The sequence below is a fragment of the Vipera ursinii genome (assembly GCF_947247035.1).
Source record: "Vipera ursinii genome assembly, chromosome: 14".
NCBI lineage: Eukaryota > Metazoa > Chordata > Lepidosauria > Squamata > Viperidae > Vipera > Vipera ursinii.
The window spans coordinates 2,189,994-2,214,000 of record NC_139527.1 but is presented as its reverse complement, the minus strand read 5'-3'; the positions used below and the strand labels follow the sequence as shown (position 1 = coordinate 2,214,000).

At 52.4% G+C, this 24,007-nt stretch overlaps 2 protein-coding genes across 3 annotated transcripts in view; one reads left to right on the top strand and one right to left on the bottom strand.

Annotated features, from left to right (window-relative positions):
• Window positions 1-13,279, top strand: part of SMTN (smoothelin) — a 35,376-nt gene extending 22,097 nt beyond the window's left edge. Inside the window, 10 exon segments of the mRNA XM_083373660.1 lie at window positions 1,645-1,788; window positions 2,147-2,222; window positions 3,017-3,169; window positions 3,854-3,916; window positions 4,755-4,818; window positions 6,074-6,244; window positions 7,113-7,236; window positions 7,321-7,472; window positions 9,679-9,845; window positions 11,967-13,279. Coding sequence (XP_083229786.1) covers window positions 1,645-1,788; window positions 2,147-2,222; window positions 3,017-3,169; window positions 3,854-3,916; window positions 4,755-4,818; window positions 6,074-6,244; window positions 7,113-7,236; window positions 7,321-7,472; window positions 9,679-9,823 — 1,092 coding nt within the window. The 3' untranslated portion in view covers window positions 9,824-9,845; window positions 11,967-13,279.
• A 466-nt stretch (window positions 13,280-13,745) lies between these two features.
• On the bottom strand, window positions 13,746-18,507 carry SELENOM (selenoprotein M). Of its 2 annotated transcripts, none has more exons than XM_083373776.1 (5): window positions 18,253-18,507; window positions 15,626-15,661; window positions 15,382-15,416; window positions 14,911-14,989; window positions 13,746-14,708 (listed from the first exon to the last, which is right to left on the bottom strand). In XM_083373776.1, the coding sequence occupies exons 1-5, from the start codon at window positions 18,364-18,366 to the stop codon at window positions 14,514-14,516; spliced, it is 459 nt and encodes a 152-aa protein (XP_083229902.1). In that variant the 5' UTR covers window positions 18,367-18,507; the 3' UTR covers window positions 13,746-14,513. The 2 variants fall into 2 exon arrangements, with proteins under 2 accessions (XP_083229902.1, XP_083229903.1); XM_083373777.1 differs by having other exon boundaries at window positions 15,626-15,729; window positions 18,253-18,381.
• Window positions 18,508-24,007: the final 5,500 nt, after the last annotated feature.

The window sequence follows — 24,007 nt, the reverse complement described above, 5'->3', positions numbered from 1 at the left end:
GAGGATAGGGGGGGTGGGTTGGCCTTTGGAAAGCAAGATGGGGGGGCGGGGGGGATGCTTTTTCCCAGGTTTGCCGGAAAGAAGGAACCGGCAGCTCTTGAGGGGGGAAACAAAAAAAAGGACAATAAAACACACGAGTTTGTGCACTTGCTCTGTTTTTCCCCCCCCTGCTGAATGGATTGAAGGGGGCCAAAAATAACTTTCTGCGAAGCCGCAAAGAGGGCCTTCTTTAGCCAGGGAACACTGGCCTATAATAAGCTTGTACCATCGTGCCGCCTGGTTTGGGAAGGAGCGGTGCCAGGCCTTGGAGGCTATTCGGCCTCTTTGCTTGGCAGGTTTTGGCGGGTTGTCTCCATTTCTGCAGCGGCCCTTGTGGCCTTTTTCCCACCTGGTTGATGTCCTGCCTTCGCGTTGTGTAGGGATTTTATTTTTTATTTTATTTTTATTTTTATTCCATTTATATCCCGCCCGACAGGGAGTTGGCGTAACCGTTTGGGGGCGGCGGGGGTGGGTGGGTGCTGTCTGGAGATGCCAAGCCTGCTCTGAGTCCTGATCACAAAGCAGCTTGCCACTAAGCCCTTTAATCTTCCTGAAAAGACACCCCACCGCAGGGTGCTTTGCGTGATACGACAGTTGTCCTTTAAGTGAAGCACAGCCGGTTCCTGGAAATCCACCACCTGCTTGTTAAAATGCCAAAAGATCGCAGAGGATGGAATTTGCGGAATTCACCTTCTTGAAAATTAGCTTTTTAACAAGCAAACTTGTTTTAAAAAAAATTTTTTTGGGCATTGAGGTTCCACGGATATAGAACATATAAAATGTCAGAATTGGAAGGGAGCTTAGAGGTCATCTAGTCCAACCCTCCATTGAAGCGGGAGACCCTATACCATTTCAGACAAGTGGCTGTCCAGTCTCTTCTTAAAAGCCTCCAGTGTTGGAGCACCCACAACATTTGGAGGCAGGTGGCTCCACGGATTAATTTTTCTCACTGTCAGGAAGTTTCTCCTTAGTTCCAGGTTGCTTCTCTCTCCTTGATTAGTTTTCCACCTGTTGCTTCTTGTCCTGCCTTCAGGGGCTTTGGAGAATAATTTGACCCCCCTCCTCTTCTTTGTGGCAGCCCCTCAAATATTGGAAGACTGCTATCATGTCACCCCTAATCCTTCTCCCAATTCCTGCAACGGTTCATCGTCTGTTTTGGTCTCCATGCCGTCTCGTTTTGGGTCTAAGAAAAATGTTTAGATGTTTAGAGTTGTAAGGGCCTTGGAGGTCTTGTAGTCTGACCACCCCACCCCACCCCACCCCGCGCTTGATCAGGAGAGCCTCTCCTGACAAATGGCTTTCCAGTCTCTACTTGAGAACCTCCCAAATAACGTTGTGTTAAGCCATCCAGAACGGTGGCAACCTTTTGCCCGTCCGCAGCATCCTCAGAGGCAGCCTTGTGCCCTGGTGGGAGCGAGCATCCCTCCAGCCATGTTGACTTAGCTAGCGACAAAATGAGCAAGGGGTGGGGGGTGGGGTTGGACTGGAAGACCTCCAGGGTCCCTTCCCACTCTGTTATTCCATGCTATTCTGGCTGCATCCGGATGTCCCACCGGGAAGGCTGAGCGGCCGGTCCAGCTTCACCGTGCCGCCTTGTCGTTTCAGACGGAAGTTGAGTTGCCGAGACAGCCGAAGGCGCCGCCGCTGACCAGGACGGAGAAGGGGAAAGCGCAAGAAGAGCCAAAGGCAGACCGGCTGAGCGCCGAAGCGCTGAGCAAAATCGAGGAAGAAGACGTATTGGATAAGATGGTACTTAAGCCTATTTCCCTGGAAATGCGACCCAGCCGGAAAATAAGACCTGGCGTGATTTGGTCAGGACGCTCGTATAATATCAGCCCTCCAAAATAAGCCCCAGTTAAGGTCATCAGCCAGACGGAAGCGTTTAGTACCGTATTTCCCCCCAAAGGAAGACCTAACCGGAAAATAAGCCCTCGTGTGTCTTTTGGAGCAAAAATTAATATAAGACCGGTCTTATTTTTGGGGAAATTCACTAGCCGCTACCGAGCTTGCTTTTCTTCCCGTGTAAATATGTGCCTCACACACACACACACACACACACACACACACAGCTTGGTTACGCTTCTCACCCCCAGCTCTGTCTCCGCAGCTGGACCAGACAAGAGACTTTGAGGAGCGACGGCTGATCCGGGCAGCCATGCGGGATCTGCGCCAGCGGAAACGAGGTAACGTTGAACGGTCACGAAACGAACGGTTGTAAGTCGAGGACTCTACCTGCGTTGGATTTATAAGCATAAATACAGGCAGTGCTTGCTCAATAGCTGGTCAGGGTTATGGCAGACACACTTATGAGCCATTTCAGGACTTTCCCCCTACCCACTCCCCCCCCCGCCCCCGTGCAGTCACGGGATGGTATTTTGGCTGCTTGGCAACCAGCTGGCACTGACAGCTGTTTGCAGTGCCCGGCAGTCTCAAGACTGCGATTGTGGGCAGTTTTTGTGGGTTTCTGGCATTTTCCTCTGGTTCCTGGCCCAACGGCGCCCATTGATCCAAACGGCTTCATTTTGCAACCAGAGCATTTGCTTAGCGAGCACGGCATTTGCTTAACGGCCGCTGCGTTCGCTCAACGTCCTCCACATTCACTTAACGACGGCCACGTTTGCTTAACAACCACCCACCCCCCAAAAAGGGTGATAAAATCGGGTGCGGTCATTTGGAAAACCACCACAATTTATGACTATAATTCCAAGCTCAATTAGGGCCCTATGTCAAGTTAGCCAGGTGGGGTGGAGGAGGAGGACGGGTCTCTGGGCCCCTCTCATCTTTGTTTGTCTCTGCCCCCCCCCCTGAGATTAGAGGAACCTCACACACACACCCCATCTTGACACCAAGGAGACCATGAAATCAGGCTGCCCAACACTCTTTGGAGTGAGGGAGTGGGGGGGGGGGGGGTGACAACAACAGCTTTCCAACACCAAATAAGTTTTGCTTGCTGAATAATCGTCCCCCCCCTTTGCAGACCAGCGGGAAAAGGAGCGGAACCAGCGGCTGCAGGAGTCCAAGGCGAAGGGGGGCTCTCACACCACCGAGACCACCTCCCAGCAGAGGAGCACGTCGGCGGACGGCTCGGCCGTCAGCACGGTTACCAAGACCCAGCACCTCGTGCAGTCCAGTAAGCGGGGGTGGGCTTGTGGAAGGGGGGGGAAGGTGGTCGTGCAAATATGGGGCTGCTTCTGCTTAGGGCCATGGTGCTGAACCTATGGCACGCGTGCCACAGGTGGCACGCAGAGCCCTCTCTGTGGGCACGGGTGCCGTCGCCCCAGTCCTAGGCCTTCAGCTGGGTTTTATAAAACCTTTTCGCTTTAGGCCTCCGCCGCCATGTGCAAAAGAAAAAAAAAAGGTTCGATCAATCAATTTTAACTTTTCAATCAATCAGTTTGGCCCTTGCCTCTTTGCCTGTGGGCGGTCAGCAGCCCTAAGGAATCTGACGGGGTTTTCCAAAGGAGGTCCCGGCCACGATCTGGGCAGCAGGACAAGTGCTGAGACAGTTGAGTTAAGGCAGGTCAGGGCGGGGGCCGGGGGGGGGGCTTTCAGCTGAAGCCTCCTCCAGACCATTCCTTCCTTTCGGACCTCCATCCCAGCAGGGGCGTCAAAAGTGCCAGCATTTAAGGTGTTGAGTTGAGAAATGGGCAAATTTTTCTCTCTGGACCTGAATGCCAGAATCTCAGCCTGGAGCAGAACATGCTTCCCTAACTGTACAATTTCCCGGTGCTTCAGACTTTCAATGCCATATATAATAACCCTGGCCAGCATAACTAGCCCTGTCTCCTCTCCATAGCGGATTTTTCTCTTCCAGGTGATGGCAGCAAAGCGTCCCGCACAATCACGATGGAGGCAAGCTACACGAAGAGATCGGGAAGTAAGTTTCCCCGTTCTCTCTCTCTCTTTCTTTCCCCCCCCCTCTTTTCGAGAGAGGCTGCCGGCGTGTCGAGGGGCATGGAGTTAGAGCAACGTTTCTCAAAGTTGGCCACTCTAAGAGGGGCGGAGGTCAGCTCCCAGAATTCCCTAGCCCGTGCGGTTTAGGAGGTGGGGACGTCAACTCCCCTGCTGGCTGGGGAATTCTGGGAGTTGACCTCCGCCCCTCTTAAAAGTCACCCCGGTTGAGAAACACCGGCCTAGACCAGGGGTAGGCAACCTTGGCTCTTTTATGACTCGTGGACTTCAACTCCCAGAATTCCTGAGCTGGCTCAGGAATTCTGGGAGTTGAAGTCCACGAGTCATAAAAGAGCTAAGGTTGCCTACCTCTGGCCTAGACAATCAAGTCTTCCTTTGGGTTGAAGGCAGCTTTGTAACCAGGGGTGGGGTGGGGGGGAACGACTTTGGAGATCTCAGCCATTTGGGTGAGGGGCAGGACTAGGAAACGCAACTTTTCCTTTCCTTGCACTTCTGGAGAGGAGGGGAGGAACGGGCAGGGCCAGCCTTTTTCAACCCTTTGGGAAAAGTCTTTGGAGGCGCGAGGGGTATTATTAGCCTCTGCAGAAATTGTTGACCCTTTTGATTTCGCCCCAAATATGCTGGGCCTGCTTTGGGCAAGGGGTGCTTGGGGGTGTGTGTGTGAGTGGGACCAGCGAAGTGAAGGTGCCCCTTCCTCATTTGGGAAAAGACCGCTGGCGTTGTGAGTGGTGCTCAGAACCACTTCTGTTGGTCCTGAGGTCACGTCTTTTTCCTTCTCTTTCTCTCTTCCTGTGTGTTTCCAGAAGACGGCAACACCTTTGTCCAGACCAAGTCCTACAGCTCGTCGTCTTCCAAGAAAGTGGGCAGGTAAGACACACACACACACACACACACACACACACACACACCCCTCGGGTCTTTTGAGTCTTGCACGGCTGCCATTCTTGGGGTGGGGGATAAAATTTCATTTTTAATGTGTGCCAATGTGCTCACTGTGAAAAATGATAATAAAGCTTATCTTATCTTATCTTATCTTATCTTATCTTATCTTATCTTATCTTATCTTATCTTATCATCTTATCTTATCTTATCTTACCTTACCTATCATATCTTATATCTTATCCGATCATCTTATCTTCGACAATAAAGTGCATCATCTTATCTATTATGTCTTACATCTTATTGGATCATCTTATCTTCTGATCGCTATCTCATCTGTCCTATTATCTTGTCTGATCTTATCTCTTTATCTATCTGCTCTTTTATCTTGTCTTATCTTGCCTTGCCTATCTTACCTTATCATCTTGTCTTGTCTTGTCTTAACTTATCCCACCTTAGCTTAGCTTAGCTTATCATCTTATATATCTTATCATCTTTCATCTTATTTTACTCTGGGGCGATGGAGCCTCCAGGCCAGGGCTGGGTGATCCGCGAGTGCTGGCCAAGAAGGGCAACCCAAGACTTTGCGGCCCCCTCTGTCCGCGCCCCCCCCCCCAAAGGGACCTAAAACAGTCCAGGGACGAAAAAGGGCCAGTAACATGTATTGCTGGGTAAAACAGAGCAAGACCTGGGGCTGAGCTGGGCTGTCCGTTTATGTGTTTCTTTTCCGGTGTTATTTATATTGTGCTTTTAATAAAAGACGCTCCAAGCAGCTGACGTCAACGTGCCAAGAAGGAACCGGGTTAAAAATAACTTGCATCAAAACAAAATAACTTGCATCAAAACAAAGCACCAAGGCAAAAAGGGGCATTCTTAACCATCATCCGCCCTCCAGCTCTACAGTTCACCCAGCCGAGCGTGTGCAAGCCGCTCTCGGCCCCCATCACCAAAAGACAGAGCTTGAATTCTCCAAATTCTGCTTTTCTCTTTTTTTCTTGTCTCTCCCCCACCCCCCAAAAAAACCCCTGGGATGATTTGCCTTCCAAACCTTGCACAGATCCCTGGGTGGGGGGGAGAAAGGGGAGGTCAGAGAAAATTGGTTCTTATTTAATTGAATGAATAGATAACCCGCCAAGCAGCTTGAACCGATGCTTTCGTCTTCTTGGGGGTGGGGGAGAAATCCCGGTTTCGCCCTGGAGTTTCTCATCTTTCTTCCTCCTTCTTCCCTCCCCCCTCGGCACAGCATCTTCGAGCGGGAGGATCAGAGCCCCAGGTCCGGGAGCAGTCTAGCTGACTTGGAGCGGCGCCAAGCGGAGAGGAAGAAGGAGATCATGAAGGCGCAGGCCACGCCCAAGATGTCAGCCTCGCAGGCGCGCAAGGCCATGATCGAGAAGCTGGAGAAGGAGGGCGGGAGGTGAGGGGGCTGGACCCCAGGGGGAGTTGGGGGGTGGGGGAGGAGGAAATGTCAGGGTTTTTTAAGGCTGGAGATTGGAATGTTTTCCCTCCCCGAGGACTTCTGCTCCCATTCCCGGAAGGAAAGAGACAAGGGGCTGGAGACCTTGGCTTGGCTCCTTCAGCTGACATCTTGCAGGCTTCCTGGAGGACCCACTTCCTCCGGGCTGCAAAACTCTTTATTTCTAAGGGACTCTCCGTGGCCGGCTTCCCACCGCGAGAAGCTGCCCGAAGGAGGCTGCCTCCTGCCCAGGCTGTGGGCATTTTAATCCAGCTGGTGCTTGTTTTTCTTCTAAATGTAGCAGCTTGCTTTTTCCTTTCCATTCCTTTCCTCTTTACTTCCTTCCTTCCTTCCTTCCTTCCTTCCTTCCTTCCTTCCTTCCTTCTCTCTTCTCCTCTTCTCTTCTCTCCTTCCTTCTCTCTTCTCTCCCTTCCTTCCCTCTTCTCTTCTCTTCTCTTCTCTTCTCTTCTCTTCTCTTCTCTTCTCTTCTTTCCTTCCTTCCTTCCTTCCTTCCTTCCTTCCTTCCTTCCTTCCTCTCTTCTCTTCTCTTCTCTTCTCTTCTCTTCTCTTCTCTTCTCTTCTCTTCTCTTCTCTTCTCTTCTCTTTTCTCCTTCCTTCTCTCTTCTCTTCCTTCCTTCCTTCCTTCCTTCCTTCCTTCCTTCCTTCCTTCCTTCCTTCCTTCCTCCCTCCCTCCCTCCCTCCCTCCCTCCCAAGTGACACTTTGGGGCCACCGTACTGGGCAACATCGGAAAGCGCTCGTTCTGCAGGGGCTGGGCCAGCCAACCCACCCCGGAGCAGCCACGAGACGTGTGCTTTGCCTCCTCTGCAGCCCCGCCAGCCCGGCCTTGGCCCGCGTGGGAGTCCAGCGCTCCTCCAGCTTCGGGGTCCCCAACGCCAACACCATCAAGCAGATGCTTCTGGACTGGTGCCGCGCCAAGACCCGGGGCTACGAGGTGAGCGCCTGCCCGCCTCCCCGGCCCCACCGCGCCTGGCCCGTCTCTTTCTTGACGGTCCTTGTTTCTCTTCGCCCTCCGTAGCACGTGGACATCCAGAACTTCTCCTCCAGCTGGAGCGACGGGATGGCCTTTTGCGCGCTTGTCCACAACTTCTTCCCCGAGGCCTTTGATTACGCGCAGCTCTCGCCCCAGGACCGGAGGCGTAACTTCGAGAAGGCCTTCTCCGCAGCCGAGTAGGTATCCCCCCTGCCTGCTCCGTTCGGCTTTGCCGGGCCCTGGAAGAGCCCCTGGCCTAGCAGTGGTAGAGAGTTCCCCAGGGGATTCTCCGCAGAGCTGCGAGGTTGCTTCCTGTTCTAGAGGTCTGTGGAGATTCTCGCTCATCCAAGTCACGGTCGTTCCACGGGTGCTTTTTTTCAGGAGCCCCAAAATTAATGTTACTAAGCGAGACACCCGTTAAGTTGAGCTTCGCCCCATTCTACGACTTTTCTGGCCCTAGTTGTTAAGTAAATCCCAGCTTCCCCTTTGACTTTGCTCGTCAGAAGGGGGCCAAAAGGGGGGGGGTGTCACGTGACCCAGGACATTGCAACTGCTGCAAGTACACGCCAGTTGCCAAGCCTCTGGATTTGGATCACTTGACCCTGGGGACGCTGAACGCGGTGGGCGTTCAGCGTGAAAGGCGGCCACGAGTCACTTTTTTCCTAAGTGCCGTTGTTAACTTCAAAGAGTCGCTAAACGAGCTGCGGTAACTCGAGGGCCACCCGTATACCACTGCGACCATAAGGACTAGAAACTCACTTGTTCAGAAACGGAACCCTGCACGCCAGCGTGCCCAGGGCGCTGGGTCGCTGCAGTTTCCCACCTGCAGTTGTGACTCCTGCCGCCAGGAGGCCTCTGGGACGGATACGGTGCGAGCCAGAGCATTTTGCCGTGCGCCTGGATTTCTCTGACTTGGGATTCCCGAAACCTCTGTCCCTGGGACGATTTTCTCAGTGAAAGGGCTTCTCTGGAAGTTCCTTCCCTAGGAGTGAGACGGGGGGGGCCCTCGGGATGCATTCAGATGGGTGGGGTGCGCACGCATCGCTGCCTGGAGCTGAGCATGGGCAGGGGGCTGCGGGAGGGCATCATTGGCCAAAGGCGATAAGCAGCTGCAACCTCTGTCTGAGACTGGCTGGGCTCCCCTTGCAGCTTTGGGGTGTGGGGTGTGACAGGGTGGGGGTGGGGGTCCTAGAGCCTGTTTGACCTACGGAGCGGCTGGCACGGCTTCTTCGGCTTTGCCTTTCCTGGGAATTTTGCTCCGGCAGAGAAAGGCATGGTGGGGGAAAACTTCCTTCTTTTTTTTTTTCCTTTCCCTTTGCTGTTTTTCTGTCCGTCCCTTTCAGCTCGGGACCCCCCCAGGCTTTTTTCTTATCATCCTTCCCTGGCACAGCGGTGGGTCCGGCAGTCTTGTGAACAAAGTGGGGCTGGCAGAACGGAGCTGGCGCCGGTCTTCAACCGGTCTGAACCGGGGGTGGGGGGCCACACAGATCCGCTCGGCTGCCCGTGACCAATATCCACGCTGCCCCAGGCCCTCGGATGGGCCTGTATGAGTGCGTTGTGGGGGTCCTAAGTCCCCTCTCCCCGGATCTTCCTTTCTGCTACCTTCTGCGGCTTCTTGACCCAACGGGGTCTCAAGGGAAATTAGATGAGGGGGGGGGGCTGTTCTGTTTCCAGGCTGCAGAATGGCGCGCTGTCCACCCTTCTCCTCCGCCGAGGGTCTCTAGGGAGTGGGCTGTCAGACCCAGCGGGCCCTGCTCCCACGGCCCAAACTCAGGGGTCTCCTGTGCAGCTTCTGCCTTGTCTCCCTCCCCCTGCTGCCCCCCCCACCCCGAATCCTTCCTCGCTTTTCTCGGCTTCGCGCGCTCCAGACGTGCTGAGGCCCATTCCCAAGGGGGTGTGGCAGGATGGGACCCATCCCTTCTTCTATACGTCGCCATATAGAGGGAGCGCAAAGAGCACCCCGCTGGCTTTCCTGTCCTCTCCACCTCTCTTTTGTCTTTTGTCTGTCTGTGCCGGCCGTTCAGTCCGGATTTTTGGCCCACCCTCTGCATCTCACTCAGGAATGAGCCCCCCACCCCCCCCCACCCCCGTATCCGTTGGCACCATGATACCTCCTGCTCCGTTTGCATGGCATGGTGGACAGTCCGTGCCTGCTCACCCCTGTTGCATGCATGTGTGGGTCTCGTCACCGAGTATGTGAACTGGATTTACGTATCTTGTGTTTTTTTTCTCTTTCTCCTCTCTCTCTCTCTCTCTCTCTTTTTCTCCGATTTCTTTCTTATCTTCTCTCTTCCCCCACCCCACCCCACCCCAAATTTGTCTGGGCTGTGATCACTGGCTTCCTCTTCCCCTCCCCCTTCGCTCCACCACGACCCCTCCTCCCCCCACCCCTCCCACCCCCAGGACCCTGGCAGAATGCCCGCAGTTGCTGGACGTGGAAGACATGGTCCGGATGAGAGAGCCGGATTGGAAGTGCGTTTACACGTACATCCAGGAGTTCTATCGCTGCCTAGTTCAGAAAGGGCTGGTCAAGACGAAAAAGTCTTAGCTTTCCTTTCTGCACCGCTACGGTGAGAACTTTTCCTTCTTTCCTGGGATTGATTGTTTTTGGTTTTGTTTTCGAGGGGGGGAGGGGTGTTGAGGGGCTGGGGCTGCAGGGCTTCCCGGCGAGATATGCAAACCCCCCCCACACACACACACACACTCCAGGGGTGCCCTCAGCTGCTAGGTTGCAAGCATTGGGCGACAAATGCAGGAGTTCCCCAGGTTTAAGGCGGTTTGGCCTGGAAACTGGGGGGCTTCCTCAAAGACACTCACACACACACACACACCCCGAGGCAATTCAAGGCCCTGACCTTCCAGGGCCTCAGGCAAAGGCAGAAGCCAGACAGGTGATGGACACACACACACACACACACACACACACACCGCCGTGCCTTGCCCAGACCTTATAAGTCTTGGAAGAGCTGGAAAACTTGACTCAGGCTGGCCTTGTTAATAGCATCTCCTCCGCTCTCCTGGGAGGCTGGGAAGCTAAACAATGGCTTTATAAGGGCATCCTGGCTTGCTTGGAGCTGGACCAGGCCTTTCTCCCGCTGCCTCCGGGAGTGGGGTGGGGGGGCTGCCCATCAACTCTTCTCTCGCCCTCCCCCCTCAGCTGCCCTTTGTGTGAGTTGGGGCCTGAAATGGCCCTGTTTGGGGGGGTGTTTCAGGCTGATCAGCCCTGGGATGGGAGACCACCAGGAGAGGCGAGGGCCGTCAGCTAGAGTGGGAAGTAGAAAAGGTCCCTTTGGAAGGAGCGGCCACGGGGATTCCCTTCTTGAACGCTTACGGGGGGAGGAAACACACCAGGGACTCGGAACAGGGTCCTCAACCTTTCCAGCTGGGGGGGCCTAGTGCCCACCGGAGGGGAGCGAGTGGCAGGCCCACGTGCACGGCTCCATTTGTGCGAGCGGCACACGCGTGCGTCCTTGACTCACAAATGGGGCTTCGTGCTTGCCCACCACCTGCACGAGGGGAGCTTCACCTTCCTGTGCTCACCTGTCTCTTTATTTGGTGCCAGCCCTGCTGATTTAAACCCCAGGGTACAAATTCCCTGAAGGGGTTTCCCCCCCCAAAAAAGAAATACTGTCAGCGTGATTGATTACACTTGGGGGGGGGAGAAACAAATAACTGCTAGATTCAAAGTGCTTTCAGAAGTACGAGTAGCCCTCGTTTAGTGACCACGATTGCAACTGTCGACTGCGTTCCCCTTACAGTCAGTAAGAGGAAAACCACGTTGCCACGACGGGCTTACTTCTCCTAGTCTGTTAAGTGAGTCACTGCAGGTTGTTAAGCGAGATGCCAGGTGACCGGGATGTGCCATTTCTGCACCGGCTCCCCCCAGTGTCGGAAGCCGACAGTGACATGTGCAAAAATGACAATCACGGGACTGCTACGGTCATAAGTGTGAGGACCTGTTGCAAAGCTTGGGGGTGGGGAGTGTTTTGCAGCATTGTAACTTTCAATGGTCCCTAAACAAGGCCGTTGGTAAGTGAAAATTACCTGTAATTGTTTGGTGTGCACCAACCTGGCGCCCTCCGAGCAGCAGAACTGTAGATCCCGGAGTTTTCACCTTTCTGGCTGGGGATTATGGATTTAATTCCACTGGTCCTTTGCTTTGCCTTTTGCCCTTGGCTGTTTCCCTCCCTCCGAAGGCTAATCGTAAGGAGCCTGATGGCTTTAAAACTGCGACGTTCGTTCACTTGTCAGCCAGCCTCACTGAGGACTAGAAGTCTGTCTGTTTTGTAAGGGGTGTTTTGCTCCAGCGAAGGATGCAGGGATGGTGAGCTCTCTTGTCAGAGTGCCTGGGCCCTCCTCGGCAGGTGAAAAGTCGATACCCGTGCTAAAACCTTGCCGAGTCGAATAGTTTTGTCACGTGGATTGACACCCTCCTAAACTGAGTGCATTCAACGGTCTAAAAAAAGAGCCGTCATGGGGAGTGGGCGGCGGATTAGAATGGGGGGGGGAGGAAGGTTAATTGAGGGAGGGGAGTCCGGTTCGGAAGTACACACCCCGGCAAGGGCATGGCTTCTTCGCCCACCGCCATTGGCAGGGCTGAGGGCAAGCTGGATCCTGGATCCTTGTCCCAATCCCAGCTGAGGAGCTGCTCGTTCCAGGTGATTTGAACCCGTGTCCCTTGGCTTTTGCAGGAGGCTGGTGGACTGCGTCCCGCTGGTGGACGTGGAGGATATGATGATCATGGGGAAGCGGCCGGACGCCAAGTGTGTTTTCACCTACGTCCAGTCTCTCTACAACCACCTGCGACGTCACGAGCTTCAGCGACGGCAGTCACACCTGTAGGCGCCGCCTCCTCTTCCCAGGCTGCCCCACTCCCCAAAAGGCTGGGCGGGTAGGCAAGGGGGGGCAGCTTCCCCCATGCTCCCCACCTCCTCTCTTGCCTGCAGAGAACCTCTTTGAGGGGCCCTAGCAGCTCCCACCCACCCACCCACCACCCCCACACCGCAGGCCGGCAGTTGGCCAGTCGGGCGAGGCCGCCCAGCCCGGAAAGGAGACCACTGAGAGGTTTGGCTGCCGCTCTTGCACCACACACGCTTTTATACCAAGGTTGTTTTTGATCGTCCCTTGTAAGTTATTGTGTTGTGGGTTTATTTTTATTATTATTATTTTTTTGACGGCAGCAGCTTTTCTCCTCTCCCCCTCATCCCTGGGGACATACACACACACACACACACACACACACACACACACTGAAGGAAATCCAAGCGGGGGTCCGCGTGTCGAACCCCCTTGTGAGACAGTGGCCTTTTCCATCCACCCAGCAAAGCCCAAACTTCTAACCGATAAGCCACCGTGTGTTTCACTTTTGCATGCGCCTTTCTCGACACAGAGAAAGCTTGCTTCCCGCTGTGAAGGAGCCGGGCGTGGGAAGCGAAGGAGGGGGGGGGCTGTGCTCCTGACCCCACCCATCCCAAATTAGCTCGCTTCTCGGTCTTCAGGGAGGTAGCCTTTGGCGCTTGTGTGCCACGGTCGATCGTGGAATCGCGCACTTTCCCCGGTTTGCAAGAAGACGCTAACAGGAGGAGTGCTTTTTCCCCCCAAAACCGAGCCCTGCCATGTGATGGGGGGGCGAGGAGGGCGCTGTGCCAGCTCCAAGGGGCTCTTTCCGTGCCACTTGGCTCCATCAGCCTCTTGCCAGGGGTCCTACCGACCTGCCTGCCTGCCTCTCGTGACCAAGGAGAACCCAGATGGGGAGTTTTATTCCTGTGGGTTCCCACCGCGGTGCTGTTCCTCTGGCATATCCACCACGAGCTGCCTTGCCCACTCCCTTGAGGGACTCGTAAGTGGGGCAGGCCAGTCCTTGGGGCTGCGTGGGGTGGAAGCAAGACCGTGGTTTGTGTCCCTGTGCACGGCTGGCCCCACCCACCCACCCCACCGGGATTGTAATCCTTCTCGCACCACCCACAAGAATGTACCAGCACCAGCAAGGCAATAAAATGTTTGGATTGTGGTCCCTGCCTCCTCCCTGCCTTCGCCATGCGGACGCCACCCTAAAATGCTAAAAAAAAAACAACCCAAATAATGTCAGTTAGGTGAGTTAACTTTTAGCAGGATTCGAACTTCTTTCTATCCGACGGCTCGTGAGCTTTTCTCTTTCCAAAGCGCAAGGCTTTTCGTTTTAAAAAGCTAGAAATTTTATCAGAAGAATACAAACCCTCACGCTTTGCTCTAGAAGTTCCTCGGCAACCGGCTACACTGGGCCAACGAAACCAGTCTCCATTCGTTCAAGACTTCAGTTTGAAGATTGGCCACACACAACCCCGGCAGATCTAGCATCCAGCCAGCCACCTTGATTTTTTTAGGAGGTGGGGGGGGTAAAGGGACTTCCAAACGTGGGCCCGTGATCAAGCGGTAAAAGTTTGGCAGGGAGTGTCAGCAAGTGGAAAGTCTGCAAGAAAACGAGATGCCGGTTGACAGAGGCCACCTTTATTGTGACTACCCTAAACCAGTTGGGGTTCGGCGACCTGCTCCCCACCAGGCTGAGCGCCCCAGCCCAAGAGGACGTGTCCATCCGCCCTCAGCAGCAACAGCTTTCTGCGGAGGGCTTCATCCTGTCCTGCACAGGTGAGGCACACCTGGAGGGAAAGTGCTGGTCACGGGGGCGGCCCCTGGTGTGGTGCCTTGTGCGAGGGTGCCAGTTTTGGGGTGAAGGGCGGAATCCCTTGAGGCTTCTTCCAGTCAGTTTCGTCCCGAGTTACAGGCAGTCCCTTCGCTTACGGCCATTTGTGGAGCGACTGTTCAAAATTACCAGGGCTGTTGTGATTTGTTGGTTGTTGGCTTGCCCTCAACAGTGTCCTGCGAGTCACACAATCGCCGTTCGCAGCCTTTCCCAGCCGGCTTCAGACGGGGAAAGTCACAGGTCACGGCCAGCTGGGTGACTTGCTTGACAACTGCACTTGCTTAAGAATGGTTTTTCCAGTCTCCGTTGTGGTCGTAAGTCAAGGGCTGTTTGTAACAGGCCCGGGGGTTGCATATATGTGGCTGCCTTTTGTTTTGCACCTTTTCCTTCTCCTTTGAATCTTCTCTAAATGTTAATTTCTCCGGCAGCACAGTTCAACCCTGGGTGAACCACAGGAGATCTTATCTACATAGTTGCAGATAATTTAGATATTCCCAATGCCCCAAGACTTCCCATTCTTTCCAAAGAGGCACCCTTCACAAACAAAGCACATTGAATTCTATAGGTCTGGACTCCCCGCCCCCTTTTTCGCACGTCTGTTCTTCATTGCTTCCACATCCGGTGGCAGCGAATTAGCAGGCGCCATTTGGAAAGCATCGGGAACAGGCGAGTCTGGCGTTTCTTTCCGGTAGAATCCCAGTTCTTGCATCAGCTGGTTTATCTCGTCCCGGGTCATGTCACTCAGCGGGATTCTCTGCAAATTAAAAAGGCAAATCTGCAGGGACTAGCATCCTGTGGCCACAACCACGGCGAGACAGCTGGGTTGCCTCTAGACAATGCTCACATGAGCGGCATCTTATCCAGATTGGATAAACCTGTGACTGTTAACAAAGACTCATGACCGCAGTGCCTGATCGCAGAATAAAAACAAACGGGATAAAATAATTCCTTCTCACCTGAAGTTCTTCAAACTTAATGTTAAGCAGGATGAGTTCGGGGTCCGCTCCAGCCAGGTACTTCAGGTCCATGTTGTGGCTAAGGTGGAGCGTTAAGGAGCCGTATCTGCCGCTGGAAGAGGACGCCGACTTTTCCCTCCACCTGCACTGCTCTCGGCACTAACTCGGGGAGGGGTCTGGGTGGAGCCCCCCGTCCAGCAGAGCTGGGCAACTCACCGCGGGACAAGAGTTCACGCCAGTATGAACTCCTAGCAGAAAGGATGCCAAAGGAGGGACAGGACGACGTGTGAACGGCAAAAATTTAAACCTATCTCTTTATTTTAAATCCTTAAATCGAATTGTTCAGTTGTCCCACAGCGAATTGTCCCGTGGCTTGAGGCTCGGTGAGCCTCATTCGGGAAGGGCAGCGCGTCCAGGTAGCGGACGAAGCCAAGAGAAGGCGAGCCTGGCTAAAAACTCAGCAAAGGATACTACAAAGGCAGGTCTTCGTTAATAAAGGCCTTTACCTAGGGGGAGGAAAAAAAGGAGGTATCAGCCGTTAGGGGGCGGGCTGGTGGCTGTTTCCTGCACGGGCAGGAAGGTTGGACTAGAAGACCTCCAAGGTCCCGTCCAACTTTGTATTGAACAAAGCTGGCCCACACCCACACCCGAGGTTTTCCAGTGGGGAAGCGGGTGGTCCAAGGGAAAAGGGGAGCCCATCCGAAGAGTTGCTTACCTCTGGCAGACGGTTCAAGCGTCATCCTCCACAGCTCTGGGGGGAGGGGGGAAAGGAGAGCACCATCAAAAGTGTGTTTCTAAGCCACGGTCAGAGGGACAGCCCTGTTCAACTGGTTGGATTAGTTTTTGTGCCACAAAGAGTCCCCACACACACAAACACACACACAAGAGAAGGGATTCGGTTGCCTGGACCGTTTTTTTTTTTTAGGAAAATTTTACAGACCACACTTTGAATAACAACGCTCCCCAGCAACGCCCACCCACACACCTCTCCTCTAATTCATTTCCAGTTCCCATGGCCAACACACTGGTGTCTTTGCATCCTGGCAATTTACACCCTGTTGTAATTCACTGTAGCCAAGGCCTGCTTTTTTCTTCTTCTTTTTCCCCCCTGAAACAGCCTGTTCCCCGCGCGCTGCGGGCTCTGCTTTCCGCCATGACTAACAGCCAGCCTATTAACAGATGCAATTAGTGGGAAGACAACAACCAGAAGAAGAAAGGTTTTCTTTAAAATTTCCCAATTTAGGTACCCGCACTTGGTGGTGTAGCCGGAGCGCGTAAAAATCCGTGAATGGCTGGATGGATGAAATGAGCTGATCTGGTGTCTTTCACCGCCTCTGTGGGTTTCCCACTGTCTGCCCCATTTCATGGGGGGAACCAGCCCTTTTGGTGAACACCTCTGCCATCTGGGCAGGTTTATATGATACACTAAGCTAAAATGCGCTCTGTCCTTTTTGAGGGCTAGAATGTCACATAAAGTAAGATAACTGGGCTTTATTCCAGCACGCCTAGCAAACCACAGCTGAGCACGTTGTGAGAATCCAGCTTTTGTAGGATACAGACTGCAAGAGAAAGCCTTAAGCCAAGGGTCCCCAATCCCACACCAGTCCCGCAGCATACCGGAAACCAGGCCGTGCTGCAAACAAGCAAAAGCCCCATCCGAGGGATGCAGGCAGAGTTCGAAACCAGCCCTCCCCATCACCACCACCTCCGGTCCGTGGAAAAAAACAAAAACTCTCTCCACGGAACCGGTCCCCCGGTGCCCAAGACGTTGGGGGCCTCTGCCTTAACCCACAGCAAACCTTGCAGTTGTTACCCCAGCTGGAGCGATCCAGGCGACAAGATCAACAACTGCTTCAATAACAACAGCAAAGTAATTGAGGCCATTTTCAGAACCCCCTTGAGGAAATTATGCAATTTGCATGTAATTGATTTATTGTGTTTGGCCCCCTCCGCCCATTTCCTTCACCGCAGCCCCGTCTGGGCCACGTCAGCCTGGGAGTTTCCAGGCCGAAAAGGGGTCTGGCGGCTGCACCACCATACAGGTAGCCCTCGACTTACGTCCACAACCGAGCCCCCAAGGTTTCTGCTGTTAAGCGAGGCGTTTGTGAAGTGAGTTTTGCCCCACTTTACGACCTGCCTTGCCTCGGCTCTTAAGTGAATCACTGCAGTGGATAAAGGAGTGACCCAGCTGTTAAGTGAAAGTTGTTAAGTTGTTGTTGCAAAAGGGGATCCCGTGACCCCACCACCACCACCACCACCCTGGGACGCTGCGACCGTCATAAATGTGAGACAGCTGCCAAGTGTCTTGAGTTCTGATCACACGACTGTGGGGATGCTACAACAGCTGTGTGAAAAATGGTCCTAAGACATTTTTTTCACTGCCGTTGTAACTTTGAAGGGACGCTAAATGAACTGTTGTTAACTCAAGGGCTACCTGTGTCACCCGGGCTGTGTTCACGCATGACAGGCTTAAAAAGGCCAGTCAGAAACCTAGAAACAGCGTTCAAACCCGCTAAGTGGGTTAATGTTGTTAACTTTCTTTCGCCTAATGCCTGAACCTGGTCTGTTTGATTACTTCAGGACTGGAAATGAGTGAAGTTAGAAAGAAATGGGTCCGTCTAGATGCCCTCCCTTGTAGCCGTTCTGCTCCAGCCTTCTCCAACCGGGCGCCTCTCTCCCAGGACTTTGAGTCCCATAGTTGCCCTCACTGGGGTTTGGGGTGACTGGCGTCAAAGCCCAGCACGTCTGGGGGGGGCACTAGGTTCAGCAGCTGGGCACCAGCTGGGCTGGGCCCCTGCCCACCGGCTTCTCCTGGCATTGTGCGGGCAATCCTCAACTCACACCATTTTGTTTAGTGACCATTCAAAGTTACAAGGGCACTGAGGGAGTGACTTAAGGACCCCTTTTTCACCCTTGTGTCCCTCGCAACGTTCCCCACGGTCAGCCGGTTTGCATTCGGACCAGCTTGACAACCGGCTCACCTTTATGACGGTCGCAGCGTCTGGGTGGGTGGGTGTGTGCGTGCGTGCGTGACGCGATCATCCCCTTTTGTGACCTTCTGACAAACCAAATTAAGGGGGGAGCCGGGTTCCCCTTAACAACTGCAGGACTCACAACTGCGGCGGTTCACCCGGGGCCAGACAAGTCGTTAAAACGGGGGGGGGGGGGCAGACTCACCCTCCACCAGGGTCACCCTGAGCAAGATCAAGCCCGGGCTCCGTTGTGGCCATAAGTCGAGGACCCGGCCGTGCGCTCAGGCGCAGCAACCTGGGCAGAGCCTGCCGGAGAAGCGCCCGCGGAGCCCTCCCCGAGCCGGGACCTCCGCCCCGGCCGCCCGCTCACCTCCACCTTCCCGCGGGCCAGCCACTGCAGGCGGCTCCGGTCCAGCTGCAGGGCGCGCAGCGGCGCCACGGCCGAGAGCAGCAGCGGCAGCAGCCAAAGCAGCGGCGGCTCCATCCAGATGCTGAGCCGAAGCGAGGCGAGGCGGGCGCGCTGGGCTTTTTACCCAGCCGCTGCCACGTCAAGGCGGGCGGAGCTCCGGGGCGGACTCCCCGCCCGGGGTGGGTCCGAGGCGGGTCCAGGGAACCCCCGCCGCCCCTCCGCCCCCTCCCGGGGGTCGCAGGAACTGCCCCCCCTCCCTCGCTCCCGGCCAGGGCTCCGGAGGGAGCGGGCAGCTATCAAAGGGGGTGGGTGGGTGGGAGGGAGGGGGCCAGAGAACCGCCCCTCCCCAGCCGGAGGGGGTCCTTTGAAGGCGGTCCGATGCGGGGATGCCACCCCACCCCAAAAAAAATTTTTGAGAAGATCTTGCTCATGTGGGTATGTGTGGGTATGTGCGTATATGCATAGTTTTATTTTATTTTATTTTATTTTATTTTATTTTATTTTATTTTATTTTATTTATTTTATTTTATTTTATTTTATTTTATTTTATTTTATTTTATTATTTTATTTTATTTATCTATTTATTTATTTATTTATCGTGATGTTTATGCGGTGTATATTGGAGGTGGTGACCCTTTGGGAGCTGTATGCAACGAAGTCTCATTTTAATGCCTGCTGATTGCTGTACATTTAAAGTGGCAATAAAGTTGTTCTAATTCTAATAACTGTTCTTTATTCTATTCGCTGATTCGTTGTTTATCTTTTCCATTCCATTCTGTTCTATTCTAATTCATGTTCTGTTCTGTTCTGTTCTGTTCTGTTCTCTGGAGGCTCCCCGCCTTTTTGAGCCCACACTTTGAGGACGAGTGTACGGTAGTCCTTGACTTACGACCACAATGGAAACCAGAATTTCTGTGGCTAAGTGAGAGACTTGTGAAGTGAGTTTTGCCTCATTTTATGACCCTTCCTTGCCACATTTGTTAAGTGAATCAGTGCAGCTCTTCGACTAGTAACCCGGTTGTTAAGTGTATCCGGCTTCTCCATTGACTTTGCTGCTCAGAAGGTCGCAAAAGGGGATCACGTGACACACACACACGCACCGGGATGCTGCGACCGTCATAAATATGAGTCAGTTGTCAAGCTGCTCCAAATGTAAATCATGTGACCGCGGAGATGCTGCAACGGTCATAAGTGTGAAAAAATGAGCCATAAGTCACTGTTTCCAGCGCCGTTGTAACTTTGGCCACTAAATGAACCGTTGTAAGTCGCGAGCACCTGTACTCTGACACTGGAGGTTTTCAAGGAGCGACTGGACAGCCATTTGTCTGAAACGGCATAGGTCTCCTGCTTGAGCAGAGGGTTGGACTAGATGACCTCCAAGGTCCCTTCCAACTCTGTGATTCTGTGATTCCGTTAATTCTGCTCAGACATCTGCGCAAAACCCATTTTAGCTTAACTCAATAGTCGGCAAAATCCTGAAGGTCTATCAAAGGCCGGAGGCTGGACCAGGAAGACACACCTGTACACACACACACACCCTCACTCAGAGCTGGCCATCCACCTGTCACGCTTCCCGCTTTGGGAGAATAAACAACACAAAGAGCCTGCTGGCTCTGCCCAGTCGCAGGAAATGTTTTCCCTTGGCAGTTCCTCCGGAATAATATTGACTTCCAAAGTGGAGCAGCTGCACGGGAGAAGTTGGGGATGCGATCCCAGGAGGCTCCTTGAATCTGAGATGGAAGGAGTCAAAAAGAAAAAGAAAGAAAGAAGAAAAAAAGAAAGAAAGAAAGAAAGAAAGAAAGAAAGAAAGAAAGAAAGAAAGAAAGAAAGAAAGAAAAAGAGAAATAAAGAAATAGAGAGAGAGAAAGAAAGAAGAAAGAAAGAAAGAGAAAGAAAGAAAGAAAGAAAGAAAGAGAGAGAGAAAGAAGGAAAGAAAGAAAGAAAGAAAGAAAGAAAGAAAGAAAGAAAGAAAGGAAGGAAGAAAGAAAGAAAGAAAGAAAGAAAGAAAGAAAGAAAGAAAGAAAGAAAGGAAGGAAAAGAGAAATAAGAAAGAGAGAGAGAAAGAAAGAAGAAAGAAAGAGAGAAAGAGAAAGAAAGAAAGAAAAAAAGAAAAGAAAGAAAGAAAGGAAAAGAGAAATAAAGAGAGAGAGAGAGAAAGAAAGAAGAAAGAAAGAAAGAAAGAAGAAAGAAAGAAAGAAAGAAAGAAAGAAAGAAAGAAAGAAAGAAAGAAAGAAAGAAAGAAAGAAGAAAGAAAGAAAGAAAAGTAATAGTTTTGATCCCGGAAAACAATTCCCAATTCTCTGCTTCCTTCATAACATCATACCTAAACAGAACACGGACACTGATATCCCCTAATCTCCGCTGAATAATGTTACCTAACCTGGTAATTAAATGTTCGGAAACCAACCCACAATCTCAGTTAACGAACCTTCGCCCTCAACATCATACTTTTCAATTTTGCTTTGTTTTTAAATCAAGTCAGGTAAAAGTCTGGTGAGTTCCATCCCCGAGGAACTTCACTGACACATCCGTGTAATTTTTTCTGCAAGAATAGGGAAGGGCCTGTTTTGCTGCAGGGACCAAAATAAATTTATTTATTTATTTATTTATTTATTTATTTATTTATTTATTTGATTTATATACCGCCCTTCTCCCGAAGGACTCATAAATAAATAAATAAATAAATAAATAAATAAATAAATAAATAATCAATCTGCTTCCTGTATCCCGGTTGCTCCCCTGCCTTCCTTTGAATCTCAGCTTCTCCCACCTTCCCAGGCTATGCCCGGCTTCTTCCCTTGTACTGCCAAGGCATCCTGGCTGCCACCTCTGCCTCCCCATGGCCCTGGCCAGGTTGCCAAAAATTGAAGAGACCCCCCCCCCCTCGGGCATCGCCTTTCTCTGTCCCGATTCCCCCCACTCCCCCGTGTGAGACAGAGAGCGAAACTTCTAAGAATATCGCAGTTAATAATAGCCACATCAGGACTCCCGGCTTGGCAGAAAGGCACCGTGAGTCACCGCAAGGGTAGGAAACCAGGAAGCAGGCGGGGAGCTGGTGAATCAGAGAAAATACAGCCGTGGGCTGGCAGAGCATCACCAGAGTGTCCGCCGGCTTCTGAGCCGTGATTCACCCCTGCGCGGGGCAAACGGGCACCTGTGCGGGGCATAAAAGGAAAAGACGCAACCCCCCCCCCCTTCAATCCCTTCAATCCAGCCTAAGCTCTGGGATTTCCTACTGGCTTCCCATCCAAATACTAACCAAGGCTGATCCTGCTTAGCAGAGGGCTGCACCAGCTGCGCTGCTTTCAAAAAGTCATTTTTGGCCCGACGGTATGCTAAACCTGTAAATCCAGACTTAGATGCTTTCTCCACTCTGCATAGACAAAAGATCTCTTGATTCAGTTGCTTATTCTACCCTGTTTAGATTTCTAATCGGGTAAATTACCTGTGCATATTAACAGTCAATATTTGTTTTTTTAAAAAAGACCCAGTACAGTGTCGATGTTTCCTCTTGAAATCTTGCAGCACAAAACAACTGAATGCTGGAAATTAATTTGCTCTAAGTCTGACTGTTTTTTTTTAATGTATTGCATTTGCCAAGGCAATAAAGGAGACTATGCCACATTTTGGAAAGTCTGCCTTTGATACATTTTTTTTAAAGAATCTCGCATTCATACAACGCCTGACAATAGCAAGCTGCATGTTCCTTACGAATGAAGGTGAATATACGTGTCCCAGGATAATGTTTCAGGATCTAATTTGGGTTGGTCACTGAGATCAAAAGTTTTGACTTCCCAGCTTTTGGACTTGTGCTGGAGGGCATCTTCACAGAACTTCTCCCTAGCCAGGCTATATACAAACATGGCTTGCTGTGCCAGTTTCTTTGCTTTAACCTGCAGGAGGTTGGTGTCACATTTTGCCAAGACTCATTCTCTGCCAGTTGTTCGTGCAACAGTTTTTATTTTAAGATCCATTCACCTGAATTTAACCACGTTTCTGCCACCTGGTTGTAATGTGATGATCAACCACCAGGGGGCAGGGCTTCCAAATGGATGTCAGACTTGTCATTTACTCCGAAGAGGTGGCTTTTGTGTGTGTGTGTGTGTGTGTGTGTGTGTGTTGTTGTTGTTGTTGTTGTTGTTTTTGCAAAGTGCTGGGCGCTGCTGAAATTTGGATTTTATCCCAAATCCGGGGTTGTGCACCTGCTCGCAAGGAAAAATGAAAATAAAATAAAGAAAAGAAGAATGACACTGTAGGTCCTGGAGCTGGTGTGCTGCGTAGCTTGGAACAACAACAAAAAAAGAGATATTTTTATAGCAAACATAAGCGGCATCAGCTTTCCGCTTCCTGACTTTGCATCCCTTCAAGCTTGACTATGGATGTTTTACACCTGGAGGCAGGTGTGCTGTGTTCTTGGTTTCCGGACAGACCACCCCTTTGCCTTCTGGGAATTCTCCTGTCCACAATTAAGCCCCAAACTTCTGTTGTTAAGGGAGACATTTGTTAAGTGAGCTTTGGCCCCTTTTTTTTTACGATTTTTCTTGCCTCGGTTGTTAAGTGAATCGCTGCAGTGGCTAAGTTGGTAACCCGGTTGTTAAGCGAATCAGGCTTCCCCAAAAGGTCGCAAAAAAGGGGGAATCCCACGAGCTCGGGACACACGGCGACCGGCCGTGGTAAATATGGACCAGTTTCCAAGCATCGGAGTTGGGATCACGTGATCCTGGGGATGCTGAAAAGGCCGCAGCTGGGAAAGGGACCCCCCCACCCCACCCCCTCATTTCCACCAAAAGCTCTTGGTGGCCCTGCATGGAAAGGAGAAGGGCTACTACAGGAGGACCGATTCCAGGGGTGGGGAGGAAGCCCCCCAAGGGAGCTGGCAGGATGGGGAGGGAGGGGAGTCTGGATGCAAGCTTTTAATTTAGAGCATCAAACTGAAAGCTTGAGAGAGTCCACAACCACCAGTGAACTCCCCAGCAGCTCATTGGTCGTTTTAGTTCTTGGTGACTTTTTGTGCAGGCTACACACAACGCCCAGCTCCGGTGCTTGTGGACCGAATCTACCCGGCAAAGGCAGAAATGGGGGTTCGGCGGCACCGGGCGCTCCGGGGAATTTGCAGAGGACTCAGCCAAGTCCCGGGAGTTGGGGAAGCGGGGGTGGCGGCGGAGGGTCCCCAGGCCCGGTGCAGAGGAATGCCGCCGGAGCTGGCCTGGCTGAAGCTGCCTTTCTCCGCAGCCGCTCCGGGCCCACCTGTGGAAGGCGACGGCCGGCAGCGCCAGGAGCAGAAGCCGTGGATGCAGACCTCCTCTTCTCTTCTCTTCTCTTCTCTTCTCTTCTCTTCTCTTCTCTTCTCTTCTCTTCTCTTCTCTTCTCTTCTCTCCTCTCTCTTCTCCTCTCCTCTCCTCCTCTCCTCTCTTCTCTTTCCTCTCCTCTCTGTCCATCCATCCATTTGATCTCTCTCCTCTCCTCTCCTCTTCTCCACTTCTCTCTCTTCTCTTCTCTTTCCTCTCCTCTCTTTCCATCCATCCATTTGATCTCTCTCCTCTCCTCTTCTCCTCTTCTCTTCTCCTCTTCTCTCTCTTCTCTTCTCTTTCCTCTCCTCTCTTTCCATCCATCCATTTGATCTCTCTCCTCTCCTCTTCTCCTCTTCTCTTCTCCTCTTCTCTCTCTTCTCTTTCCTCTCCTCTCTTTCCATCCATCCATTTGATCTCTCTCCTCT